We start from the raw sequence: 13,356 nt of genomic DNA, 5'->3' as shown, positions 1-13,356 counted from the left end.
AACATAAAAATAATGACTATATCATAATACAATACAAAATATGATTTAGATAATTATTATGTTATTTTTGTTATATTTGTAATATTTTGAAAACTTTACTAAATTTTAACTCAACGCATAAAGGGCTAGTTTAGTTCGCTGATTCTTGTTTTTAATTCAAGTTGAGATGTGACTTTATGTGAGAGATTTTTACTGTAGTAAAAAAGTTAGATGTGACTGTTTCTGAGAGCTTTTTACTGTAGCAAAACTCGAAGCGGTGAAATGAACGGGTACCTTATTTTATCATGTAGTGTAATTACTCAAAAAAATTTACCCACATGATTGCTCATTATTCCGCCCATACGTGAGGGCTAATATTAAAATATAAGACTATTATTAATCTACCTCCTAATAACTTAAATTTTTAAGATAGATTAGTAAACTAATATGATTGTCATTGACTCACATGCTATTTTCCATCTATTTTTAATGGATTCTTAACAAAAGAGGACAAACTTATAAAGTAAAGACTAATTGTGAGACGTTCTAAATATACATCTATCGACCAAAATAGGATTAAATACTCTTTAATCGGGAACAGAAACGAAATTAACCCAAATTCTTTTGCTCTAGGGTACGAAATGATTGTCTGTGTTTTTATTGATTTATCTATTTATTTTTAATCCTCGCTTGGAGTATTATATGGTATTTTGCTTGTTCCATCACTTTAAACAAGCCACAAAGATGATGCCCAAAAAGAAAAAAGGGCAGAGAGTAGAGTCAAGAGTGTGTGTTTCTGTGGCAATCCGTGAGCTGGTCCATATGCAATGGCACTGGCAAGCCACAAGCCCTTATTTGTCGGAAACTGTAAAGTGATCAGAAGCACGAGCACTGCATACTTCCTTTTGTCTTTACTTTATATTTTGACAATACCTTCAAAGCTGCTATCCTTCACTTTTTGCTTTTTCTTTTTTTTTTTTTTTCCTGAAGGTTCCCCACTTCTCTTTTTTGTGCAATAAAAAAGTACTACTTTATTATCTTCCAAATAAATAATTGACCAAAAAGATTGTATATTTTCCACTTTGGACGGCTTGAATAATCTCAAAAGTATGATGCAGCTTATATATGGTTATATATCAATGTGAAAACGGCCCATATTCTTGATATGGAATTGCTCCATCTAGCTAGAACTTCTTCATAGAAGTGTTACCTTCAAGAGACAGTCATGGGCTTTTATTATATTGGTACACTTTCTTCTAATTTTAGCTTATATATAACGCATGACGTGTAGATCCTAATTTTAGACGTTATAAAATAAACAAAGAACAAAACTCATCTTTGGGAAACAATGCTATAGGACACGGTGGAAGCACCGTCAACTAATAAAAGATAAATTTTATAGTGTATGACTCGTAAGTGGGATTCACTTTTTATTAGTGATGGTGTTTAACACCGACAGTATTCCTAAACATTTTCAATCTTTAGGATACGAAAGTGTGATGCTCATGACTGAGAATTAAGAGAAGTTGTGGTAGGTCATTAAACTATTTTTTTTTTTTTTTGTATATATAAGAAGAGGGAAAATACCACACTTTTAAATGGAGTTAAGATGACTCGAACCCTCAATTAATAATTAGAATGAAAAAACTTACAACCAATTAAGCTGTTCTCACTCGTCATTAAACCACTTTTGAACAACCTCTTTTTAGTCTTTTTATTTTTTTTCTTTGGGTTTTTGCTTTGAAGAACCTCTTTTTAGCCTCTTTTTTTTTTTTTTTTTGGGTTTTTCTGCAATGGTGCGTGGTGGGCGCGTGCCCACAGATACGTTTACACGTTAAAAAAAAACCAAAAAGAAAATCAGCATAAGAAGATTATATTTTATGTCTTATATTTTAACAAATTTTAATGATTGCTACCTTAGTGCTTAGATACTCTCAAGTGAGTATCTTGTACTCGAGGGAAAAATACCTTTCAGGCTCTTTTTGAGATAGAAATGTTATTTGTATCCTTAATTTTTTTTCTCTTATTTTTAGAATTTTATGTATTGCTGTGCAGTCTTTATTTAAAAGGGCGTGGACAATATTTTTAAGTCTCAAAAAATTGGCGCAAATAATTGAAGAACATTTATTAAAGTATAGGCAATTTTTGTATCATCTAAATATTGAGATACTAATGTAGTAATTCAGTAAAACACTAGTTTTTCTATTTATGTAGTATTTTCTATTTTTTTTAAAAGGCTATTTATGTAGTATTTTCCTAATAACTAATAAGCAATTAAACTATTTCGGGAAGAAAAAAAAAAGAAATAAACCAGTTCAAACACAGGAAGGTACATGATACTTAAGCTAAGTACTACTTAGAACAAGTTTATCTCAATGGGAATGCGCCATAATGATGTCATACTAGTGGGGCTGATATTGCTTACGGCACTAACTTTTATGATTAATGGTAGTGCAAATGTCACCATCAATACCTCACATAATATTAACAATTCCTCATTATTATTGTAAGGATCTATTTTTAACATGGTCTCTATAATCTTTAATTTTTATATCTGATTAAAATTATATTATATTAAAAAAAATATAAATTAATTAATTTTTTATATAAATTTGACGACTAAAAATAGAACTTTTCGGTTGAAAATAGAATTTTTTTTCGTTAGTTTATTTTTTCAGTGTTTATAAAAAAAAATCTCTTTATTTAGATATATGATGAAAATTATACCGTGGAAAATGATAATAGACACAAGTCACGTAACACTAATATTTAGATAGTGTTGGAGCAACATTTTGATGCGGTTGACTAAGTTGCTTGTTTGATCTTAATCTCTTGTTTAAAGATATTGTCAAGCACTAATTTAAAGATATTTAATCAGTGCTTGATGAAATTTTACTCCAACAGGTAGAGCACTAGAAAAATAGAAGGATAGAAGGATCAATATTGGGAGCACTTGGGGTAAGAAAATAAATTGATACATATACAAATCACATTTAAAAATGGAAGTACTCTTTCTAGGGTCAAATCATAGTAGGATTGAAACGGACGAACACTCCTCACTTTATCTCCCTTCCATATTCATATATTCCATTTTTTATGTAAATAAATATATAATTCTTTCTTTAATTACTTGTAGTTCATTGACCCTTTGAAAAATCCCAACTATCTGCTTGATACATTCCAACAAAGTAGAGTCATATTGAGACTTTTTTAGATACGTCCGTCAGATCTATATAAAATTACGTAAAAAAAAAAAAAAAATACGTAGATTTAACGATTAAAAAAATAACCTACCAGTACATGCGCATACTTTATCTCTTCTTTTATCTTTTCCTTGCAAAGCTACACACGGCCCAATTTGGTAGTGCTGTAGATTTTAAAAAAATTGTTGTTAGCTATGCTGAAAAAAAAAACAGCTGTTACAAAAAATAGCTGAGTGTTTAGTAAATTGTAATTATACAAGTATTGATTCTAGAGGTATTATGGGTATTATGAAAGTTTTATTAATTGTACTTTAAGGTGATTGACGCACAATCTAAAAGTCAAAGTTGCTTTTGGGTTGCTTCTTATTTTGACTATAAATTCCTTAAAAATACTTTAAGAATCACTTTTTATGGTTTTTACCAAACACAAATTTCAACTGTGATGGCTAAATAATTGATTTTGGACTCTAAGAATCACTATCAAACATACCCTTCTTTTGCATAGAAGGAATCTCATTAGACAACCAATTTGGGACGGAGAAATAAAGCAAATAATAATTATAAAAAATGAGAAATTCTCTAGTACTCATGACGTATCGATAGGTTAGATTTTTCTAACCGTTGGATATGCGTATTTTTTAATTTTTACTTGATTTTTTACATATCTGATAGACATAAAAATAAAGCAAATGATCATTGTACAATAAAGATTTTCATGATTTCTACAATATTAGGGATAATTGATTTATGTCTTCTTGCACAACTCTTATACACAAGTGGACCCTGCTTCCCTTATTAGTGGTTATGTGGGATATGGTTACATTACTTCGCATTAATTGATGCACTGAAGGTTTTGTACATGAATTTTGTAGTCCCTGGAATTGTGTGTGTGTGTGTGTGTGTTTTTTTAACGAGTCTAAAACATTGAAGATAACTTGCAAGAACCACACGTGAGTTCAATACAATTACACAATATTACAAAATAAGGTAGTATATAAATATGTATTTATTTATATTTATTTATAATAGGTATTTTGACTAAAAATATTAATGACAATTAATGAGATTAAATTATTATCACGTCACGTCATTAAATTTTTATAGTATAATATATATATATATCATTTTCCTAGAGGAGAAAGAGTTTTTTAGGGGAGGAACGAAACGTTTCGTCCCTCTCTTTTTTTTTTCTCTTTCTAGTTTTTTTTTTCTTTTTTGCTTTTTATTTTCATTTTTTAATTTACTTTTTTTACTTTTAGTTTTTACTTTTGTTCTTTCAAACTTTCTTATTTTGTATTTCTCTCCCTAATACATTATATATTTTCAAAGGCACTTCATGAAATTATTTGTTCTTTCTTCTGCTTTTTTTTTTTTTTGTCTTTCTCCCTTTTTTTCTCATTCTTATATTTTTTTTCTCAAATGTGACCCTCAAAAATATTTTTTCCATCTAATATCTCGCTAAAATAATTCCTTCTCATATATGTTCCTATTCTCCCTTAAAAAAAAAAAAAATAATAGATTTATGACCTTAAAAAAATATTTTTTCCGTCTAATTGTCCCGCTAAAATCATTGCTTCTCATATATGTCCTTATTCTCTCTTTTTATATGACAGAGGGACCAAAACTAAAATAAAGTAATAGATTAGGGACCAAAATAATATATTTAAAAGTTATTGATTAAAATGAGATTGAAAATAATGTTCATGGATCATTTGTGGGATTAATCATGCTTATCCTTTATTTTTTAGTTCACTTTTAAATTATTTTAAATGTACTTTTTTTCTAATATATTATTGTTCTTTTATCGTCCCATATTTTTTTATTTATCTCTTAATTTTTTCGCTTAATTTTTTTTAAGTTTAACATTTTTTATTTTTTTAAACTTTTTATTTTTAGTTTTTTACCTTTATTCTTTTTTCCATTTTGTGTTTTTCATACTCCCATCGTTTTTTATTTATATCTTTTTGATATTTATCTTTATTTCTTCTCATTTATTGTTTTTTTAGGTTGCTTTTCCCTTTTTGCCTTTCTTGTGTGACCATTATTTTAAAAAATGCCGCGCGGGGCGTGGCATTTTTCAAGACTCCTTCCTTGATTTGCCACCAAGTTCTTTTAGAGAAGTTGCCTTGTGATTGTGAATGAAACAATAATATTATAACCAAGTGCTTCAGAACAAACAAAAACAAAACCCAAGTCTAAATAGGAGGTTCGCAATCCACAATGTAGCAAGCATAAGGTCACTATTAAATAGTTTTTTTTTTTAATATAAAATTTGTTATAATGATAGAGGGCGGTATACTCAGATAATTTTAAATTTTCTTTTTTGGTGTGGCATATAAATAAGTCATCAAGTTGATTTTTTATAAACCGTACCGCAGGATTGATTGGAACACAAAATGTTGTTAAAGAAAACGGCCTTACCATTCTTTCACGTGCATCGATTAGCTAATGTATCTCTTTTCCAATTACTTAAATATGTGTGGTTATTGAAATACACTACTTAAGCTTTATTAAGGAACCATTGAAGACCAAATTACAATGGTTGTGAATTATGATTAGGAATTAGAACTGAATGTTTGGGCCGCCCGGCCTAAGCCCGACATCCTGAAAAGGATATACGGGCTGGATCGATCCAGCCGTAAAATGAGAAAGGTCGGCCAACCCTATTCTAAAGTCCAACGGGCCTAGGGCCAACCTGGACTTTTACAAGAAAATTTTAAATAATAATAATAATAAAATCAACAGTGACCGATTTCTAGACGGCCCGTTTAACCTAGTCTAAATTTGCAGCTCTACTACCAAGATTCGAGTTTAGTTATACATTATTCGGGCTTATTATCTATGACATTTTAAATAATTAGGTGTAATTGTGACTTTTTCGTTCTCTTTATTAATTGAATGATAATTATTTATTTTTAATAGAGTGGTATAATGGCGATTGTGTCAGTGGAAATGTGAGAGAATTCTTATTCTACGAGATCCGAAAATGGGGTTTAGAGAGAAAAATAGGTATGATGATGACTAGGGAGAGAATTGGTTCTTCTCACTTGACTATCTTTTGCGGCCGGTTTTGAATCCTATAAATTAGTCCTTCCACACCACAAATAGATACAAAAGTACTCAGAAAAGTGAAAACCACCAAACCGGTGAAAATTCAATATTCTTTGGATCCAAAAAAAGGGGATAACTATTTTTCTTTCGAAGGATTTGAATCACGACAGAATTTTAGGATTTGAAAATTGAAAGAATTGTTCGACTTGATTGAGATTGGCTTTAGCTTCAAAGTATGAGTCATATGGGATTGGAAAATGAGTTGTTTGAAACTATACTTAAATCCAAATCCTATAATTTTTTATCTCACAAAAAATTTAAATTTCAAAATTGATTCTCACAAAATTCCCGCTAATAAACCCAAATTATGATTTTTAATATACTTTTCAAAGGAACCCTTAAATCAATAACAAATTTTGCAATAGAGTAAAAGATCAGAATTCAACATTGCACCCTGACCAAATGTACAAACTGACAACGCCATACAGAATTAACTACATATATGGCAAGCTCCGCCAAAAGGGCATATATCCATTCACCAAGACAGGCATATTTTCAAAGGCTTTCTTCTACAGAATCCGTTGTCTCCAACAAGTCATTAACACAATTAGTTGCTAAAAATGGTGATGGCGGCCGGGAGAGATCAGATTACAAGTATGATATGAACTTCTCAAATCATTGGGCCATTCTGCCAACATGGAAATCTCACTTTGGATTCCTAAGTACGATGATGACGGAATCTCCGCGAAGGAACATTTTACTGATGAATCTGTCTTTGTTAACTGGCTGCGCCTTTTTCTTGCCTTTCCCAGTCTTTGGCACCTAAAGAGATGAACCAAATAGAAGAATTAGTTTTTATTGGTGCAAGCACTACTGGGAGAAAGAACAAAAAGGGCATAAATAATACACCTCAGTCCACATCTCTCTAACATTCTCAAGAACAATATTGCAGTGACGATCAAAAGCTCTCACCCGACCCAGAAGCTTTTTGTTGTTGCGACAATTAATGAGCACCTATTTGCAAGAAGCAAGAAGATTAAGCTCATCGAACCCACATTTTACTCGAGATCTAAAGCAAGATTGAGAAATAGTGAACTACAATAATCAAGTAAACCCATGTTTATTAAACATGAAAAGCAAGCATGAGAAAGAGAACAACGAAAAATGTGATTTCTGACCCCTTATCAGAGAATAATTACACTATTATCCTCGTTTGTAGATCTTTTTTTTTTTTTTTTCTCAAAAAGAGCAAGAAAGCGTAACTCAATTCATATATTCCTTTAAAAAAAGAACATTATAACTAGAAAATTTTGCATTTTTTCCTTCCCTTAAAAAAAAGAAAGAAAGAAAGAAACGGCAAGATATTTAAAAGCGACATTTATGCTTCGTATCCTAAACAAAACAAAGACGAAAAAATCACATCTCATCTTGTGAGAAACTAAAAATAATGGAGGTGGAGAAAGACAAGCCCCTCACTATGGATGACATCAATGATGGAGGGGAAGAAAGAAGCTGCAAATAATAATAGTGAGATTGACGACTTAGCTTCAAGCTCAAGATCAATCCTAAACAAGACACCATTGCTATGGATGACATCAATGATCAACACATGGGGATCAATAAGCACATGGGGATCAATAAGCTTTAAGCAAGCAGATGACGAGGATCCGGATCAAGATCAAAATGAAGCGTTGCCTCTTATATGCCCAGTTTGAAACAGGCTATACAAGTGTGGAAAACCCTCGGTGGTCATAAAACATATTTAAGCAAGGCAGCATAAATGTCGCATCTATATATCTTAAGGTTACTTGTCAACTCTATTAAATATATTGCTTGAACAAAAATACCTTTATTAAGCATATTAAAAAGAATGCATTCCTATTATTAATTATATGCATGGGATGTGAGCATCCCATGAATACTGTTATAATTTTCCACGCATTATTTCTGAGGACATTGTGAAAAAGTAATTGCGTGTGCACACTTTTTAAAAATAATAATAATTTGTTTTATCTTACAAAAACGAATTTCAAAGCCCTCCTTTATCAATTTTAATATTTCTTCTTTAACAGAAAGAATTTTATGGACTTTTGGCTTCGTTTGTTTCCCTAATTTGAGTTTTTAACTTGAGTTGAAAAGTGAATTTATGTGAGAGAAAACCCTAGTAAAAAAGTTAAATCAAGTTTTGTTAGAGAAAACACTATAGCAAAAATTCAAGTTGTGATTTGAACTAAAGAAATGACCGAGGCCTTTGTATTTTATGCTAGATGTTGCTAAATTGGGGGAATTAGTCACAGATATAATTTGTCATTCTACCAATTAATGAGATAATTAATCTTAGTTGCAGATCCAATATGTCATTCTACCAAACAATGAGATAATTAATATTGTTATAATATAATAATATTAAAGGGGATCAAAACTCAGAATATATATATATATATCTCTTTTAAATTCACTTTTGACATAAAAAGTTTATCTTCTATATTTTCTTATTGTCTAAAGAGTGCCCACACACTTAGAGTAATCAGTGATCAAGACTATTGTAGAAAAAATCAGTGATAACTATTGGCTTAGAATAAGTAGGAAGCCAATAGTAACTCATTGGTAATTACGAAGGAATATAATATATATCTTCCTTGAAGAGTGCATAAAGAAGATAGATCTTTTCATTGTGGTAATTTCCGAGCAGCCATTACCTGCGTGTTGTTTTTGACACTCATCATCAGAACAGAAAGTGGTCCAGTGTTAAATTCCTCATCTTCATTCTTGCCATTCTACAGAAAGCAAACAGTTTTAATGAGCAACGTTAAAAACATCTACTCTCAAAGGTTGTAAGAAGATGAATCAAATTATTTAGTTCCGGACAGAAATAAAATGAAACCAGGAGCATATTGATTATTTGGAAATCTCCTAGGAAGGACAATTTGGGGGTAAAAAAAAGAGTACCAAGTACTACTGATGAACTGCTAAACACAGAGATAGTAAAAATAACTCGTCTGATTACTGCAACTAATGAATACCAGGAAAGTACTCCAAGCATACAAAAGCAAATAGGTCCTATTTTAAATCACTGTTATCCCATCCAACTTGACTATTAGATAATCCATAACTCCTTACAGATGGCAAATCCCTTTACAATTTAAGCAGAGTACATTGAAGTTAACAACATGTTTACGAATCAAATGACCAAACTGGCTTCTATGAGGGCTTCAGATAAACCCAAAAGCTAAAAAATCTAATCACCAACAGAGGCATGTATAAAGGATAGACAGACAGACAGAACATGCAAACTGTTACACAAACATGTTATAAAGAAAGACATACTAAAAGTGCACCAAATTAGATAGAGATGGCAATCACTTACATCTTCCTCCATTGGCCGACTGGAGATGCAAAGTCACAAATCATAAAACAAAAGGAAAAGGAGGACAGAAAAAAATAATTTGTTAGTATTTCATAAAAATATGAGGATTATCTCACCAAATTACATGCCAATGAAACAGAGAGTAATGAATACCTCATTGTAAACTCTGAAAGCCTCTTACACGATTGATCTGGAGATAACAGACAAAAAACATATATATTAATAACTTGAAAAGAGATAAATGCGTCAATGAAAGATGGAAAGATGTGTATATGAAGAATAATGAACACATGGCTAAAACAAGAAAGAAAAAGGTCTCAGCGGCTGAAGTCCACTAGTAGAGCAGGGGTGAAAATAAAATGCATGCATATTTTATTTATTGCTGCATATACTTATATATAATTGTTTTTTAGCCTCTTCAGTTCAGGTCTCCAAAAATTTCCACACGGGATATCTCAGTAGAACGAAAGTTTATTTACTGGTCATCCTCAGAGGCAAAACAAGTTCCATACATCGGAAATTTGTTACATTTGTTAAGAGTAAGTTGAACAAGAAGACCAAAAATAAAGCTCATGCAAGGCTTAGCATTTGAATGGAAGACAAAGCTCAGGTATTATACAGAAATCTAACAAGAAAAAAAAATTCTAGACGTACATAAAAGACTCTAATCCAACATAATTCCCACTTCTATTCATTTCTTCCTAATATACCAGTTACTTATATTTGTATGCCTCTTCAGTTCAGGTCTCCAATTTTTTTCCGCATGGAATATCTCAGAAGAACGAAAGTTTTTTTTGTGATCATCCTCAGAGGCAACACAAAACTTTCTAAAATTGATTTCAACCCCCAAAAAAAAAGGTGGACTCCATTATTTTAGAGTCCGAAGAAGTTGAACAAGAAGACCAAAAATATAGCTCACGCAAAGCTTAGCATTTGAAAGGAAGACAAAGCTCGGGTATTGTACAGAAATCTAACAAGAAAAAAAAAATTCTAGACGTACATAAAAGACTCTAATCCAACATAATTCCCACTTCTATTCATTTCTTCCTAATATACCAGTTACTTATATTTGTATGCCTCTTCAGTTCAGGTCTCCAATTTTTTTCCGCATGGAATATCTCAGAAGAACGAAAGTTTTTATTTGTGATCATCCTCAGAGGCAACACAAAACTTTCTAAACTATGATTTCAACCACACAAAAAAAAAAGGTGGACTCCATTATTTTAGATCCGAAGAAGTTGAACAAGAAGACCAAAAATAAAGCTCATGCAAAGCTCGAGTATTGTACAGAAATCTAACAAAAAACTTCTAGACGTACATAAAAGACTCTAATCCAACATAATTCCCACTTCTATTCATTTCTTCCTAATATACCAGTTACTTATATTTGTATGCCTCTTCAGTTCAGGTCTCCAATTTTTTTCCGCATGAAATATCTCAGAAGAACGAAAGTTTTTTTTTGTGATCATCCTCAGAGGCAATACAACTTTCTAAACTATGATTTCAACCACACAAAAAAAGGTGGACTCCATTATTTTAGAGTCCGAAGAAGTTGAACAAGAAGACCAAAAATAAAGCTCATGCAAAGCTCGAGTATTGTACAGAAATCTAACAAAAAACTTCTAGACGTACATAAAAGACTCTAATCCAACATAATTCCCACTTCTATTCATTTCTTCCTAATATACCAGTTACTTATATTTGTATGCCTCTTCAGTTCAGGTCTCCAATTTTTTTCCGCATGAAATATCTCAGAAGAACGAAAGTTTTTTTTTGTGATCATCCTCAGAGGCAACACAAAACTTTCTAAAATATGATTTCAACCCCAAAAAAAAAAAGATGGACTCCATTATTTTAGAGTCCGAAGAAGTCCACTAATAAACCTATGTAATCAAGCAGAGTTTCTAGAAACGCTTTTATAAGAAATCAGTCAAAATAAGGTTAAAAAAAACTCTTAGTTCAAATGTTACTTCAAATCAATTAGGGTTTTTCTGGTAACCAAACTGCGGGTTGCATTCTCTTTCGTTTTCTTCTCTGTGAAAAGAAACAAAAAGAAAAGAAATCAAGCAAAACATAAGCCTCATAACCTAATAAACTAGCTATACGTAGAAAAAAAGATCCCAATAACATTTTTCAAACTCTTCCCCTCAGTTTCTCAACAATCGAACATTTAAACTATTACCAGAAACTGAAAATTCCAAAAAAGAAAAAATGAGAAACATATAGATAAACATTGTCTTTCAGTTCAGGTCTCCATGAAAATTCCTCATGATTCTCAGAAGAACGAAAGTTATTCAATTTAAATCATCACAAGAGACAACACCAAATGGCCACAAATCAAACGAAACAGAAACCCTAACGCAAACAGAAAGCGATAACGGAAGAATATATACACAAATATATATATATATAAACATATGTATACATATAATGTATGTATAAGTGAACAAAATTAACATCCCATAACCGAAGAAATGAAGCCATGAAAATTCATACCTTTTTCCCCTCTACTGTGGGACTGATAGATCTACAATCTACAAATTTGAAAATGGCTTAGAGCTCGAGTCCAACTTCCTGTTTTTATAGTGACAAAACCCTAGGCTTGGGAAAGTGGGGTTTTCTGCTGATCTGACTTATTGGGCCGGGCTTTTGCCTAATTTATGTTGGGCCACACGCATACGAGTGTGAGAAGAAACCAGAAATATTAGTCAAACAAAAACGAAAAAAATTACTTACTAGAAAAGAACTCATTTTAAAAAAAATTTACCCCTTAACTAGTTTTAATATAAAATGTAGAAATATATAGATTAATATTAAGGGATATAAATAAAATAAGACTTCATTTTAAAAAATATTTTTAAAAATCACCTTGAAAAATATTATAAAATATCATTCTATTCAAAAATAAAATGTCATTCATTTAATAAAGAAAAAAAAAATTAAAACTCACAATAGCATCTAATTATTTAAAATAATTAAATAATAGACATGTACAGAAGGATGACAGACAGATCATGTATTTTTCTCTATGAGTGAGTGTAGGCTGAAGAACCCAAGAATCGGGTTCTGTATTTTCATGAGATTACCCTTTGGTGTTAATTAGGCATATATATTCACGCACACTAGAGTCCGTTCGGTTCGTTAATTCGAGTTTTTAATTAGAATTAAGATGTGATGTTATGTGAGAGCTTTTTACTGTAGTAAAAAAGTTAGATGTAATTGTTTCTGAGAGCTTTTTACTGTAATAAAATTTAAATTCTAAATTCAAATAGTGAAATGAATGAGGCCTATAAGTATCATAAATTATGCTATAATTTTCTCACAGGGAATTGATTTCGGTGAATTTCTATTTACTGATTTTCTTTTAATGTCTATTTACTTATTTCGATTCTATAAAAATGATATTCCTTTAATTCACTAACTGTTTGACCGATTTACTGGGTTGCATTGCAAATTTTCTTTTTGGTGGAGCCTTGAGGGAGATGGTTTATGGGGATTATGATAATAAATCGTCGAAATTTAGGTTCGGTAGTAACCAAATAAATTTGGTATTTAGGATAAGGTAGTGTAAAACAAATTTGATAAATCATGTATTGCCTTTACTTTAATAAATACGATATTTATCGAATAAGTTTTGTTGAGATACTTATTATTGCCACTTGAGGCTCAAGTGATTATGTATGTGAGTGCATGCATATACCATTTAATTCATTTACACCCTTGAAGTTTTTTTTTTTTTTTTTTTTTTTTTTTTTT

At 30.9% G+C, this 13,356-nt stretch overlaps 1 protein-coding gene and 6 non-coding genes across 7 annotated transcripts; all 7 read right to left on the bottom strand.

Moving 5' to 3' along the window:
- Positions 1 to 6,631: 6,631 nt before the first annotated feature.
- Positions 6,632 to 12,175, bottom strand: LOC112090987 (small nuclear ribonucleoprotein Sm D2-like). Its single transcript, XM_024163580.1, has 6 exons — positions 12,097 to 12,175; positions 9,754 to 9,790; positions 9,601 to 9,619; positions 8,933 to 9,010; positions 7,143 to 7,247; positions 6,632 to 7,055 (listed from the first exon to the last, which is right to left on the bottom strand). Exons 2-6 carry the CDS (start codon positions 9,756 to 9,758, stop codon positions 6,939 to 6,941), a joined length of 324 nt encoding a protein of 107 aa, XP_024019348.1. The 5' UTR covers positions 9,759 to 9,790; positions 12,097 to 12,175; the 3' UTR covers positions 6,632 to 6,938.
- Positions 10,013 to 10,096, bottom strand: LOC112090994. Its single transcript, XR_002901942.1, has one exon. It is a non-coding gene; the product is annotated as a small nucleolar RNA Z159/U59 (small nucleolar RNA).
- On the bottom strand, positions 10,330 to 10,414 carry LOC112090989. The gene has a single exon (XR_002901937.1). It is a non-coding gene; the product is annotated as a small nucleolar RNA Z159/U59 (small nucleolar RNA).
- LOC112090991 lies at positions 10,676 to 10,761 on the bottom strand. Its single transcript, XR_002901939.1, has one exon. It is a non-coding gene; the product is annotated as a small nucleolar RNA Z159/U59 (small nucleolar RNA).
- LOC112090993 lies at positions 10,994 to 11,079 on the bottom strand. Its single transcript, XR_002901941.1, has one exon. It is a non-coding gene; the product is annotated as a small nucleolar RNA Z159/U59 (small nucleolar RNA).
- On the bottom strand, positions 11,308 to 11,393 carry LOC112090992. The gene has a single exon (XR_002901940.1). It is a non-coding gene; the product is annotated as a small nucleolar RNA Z159/U59 (small nucleolar RNA).
- Positions 11,836 to 11,918, bottom strand: LOC112090990. Its single transcript, XR_002901938.1, has one exon. It is a non-coding gene; the product is annotated as a small nucleolar RNA Z159/U59 (small nucleolar RNA).
- Positions 12,176 to 13,356: the final 1,181 nt, after the last annotated feature.

This window comes from Morus notabilis, unplaced genomic scaffold (genome assembly GCF_000414095.1).
Source record: "Morus notabilis unplaced genomic scaffold, ASM41409v2 Scaffold2195, whole genome shotgun sequence".
NCBI classification, from domain to species: domain Eukaryota; kingdom Viridiplantae; phylum Streptophyta; class Magnoliopsida; order Rosales; family Moraceae; genus Morus; species Morus notabilis.
This window is presented reverse-complemented; position numbering and strand designations above follow the sequence as displayed.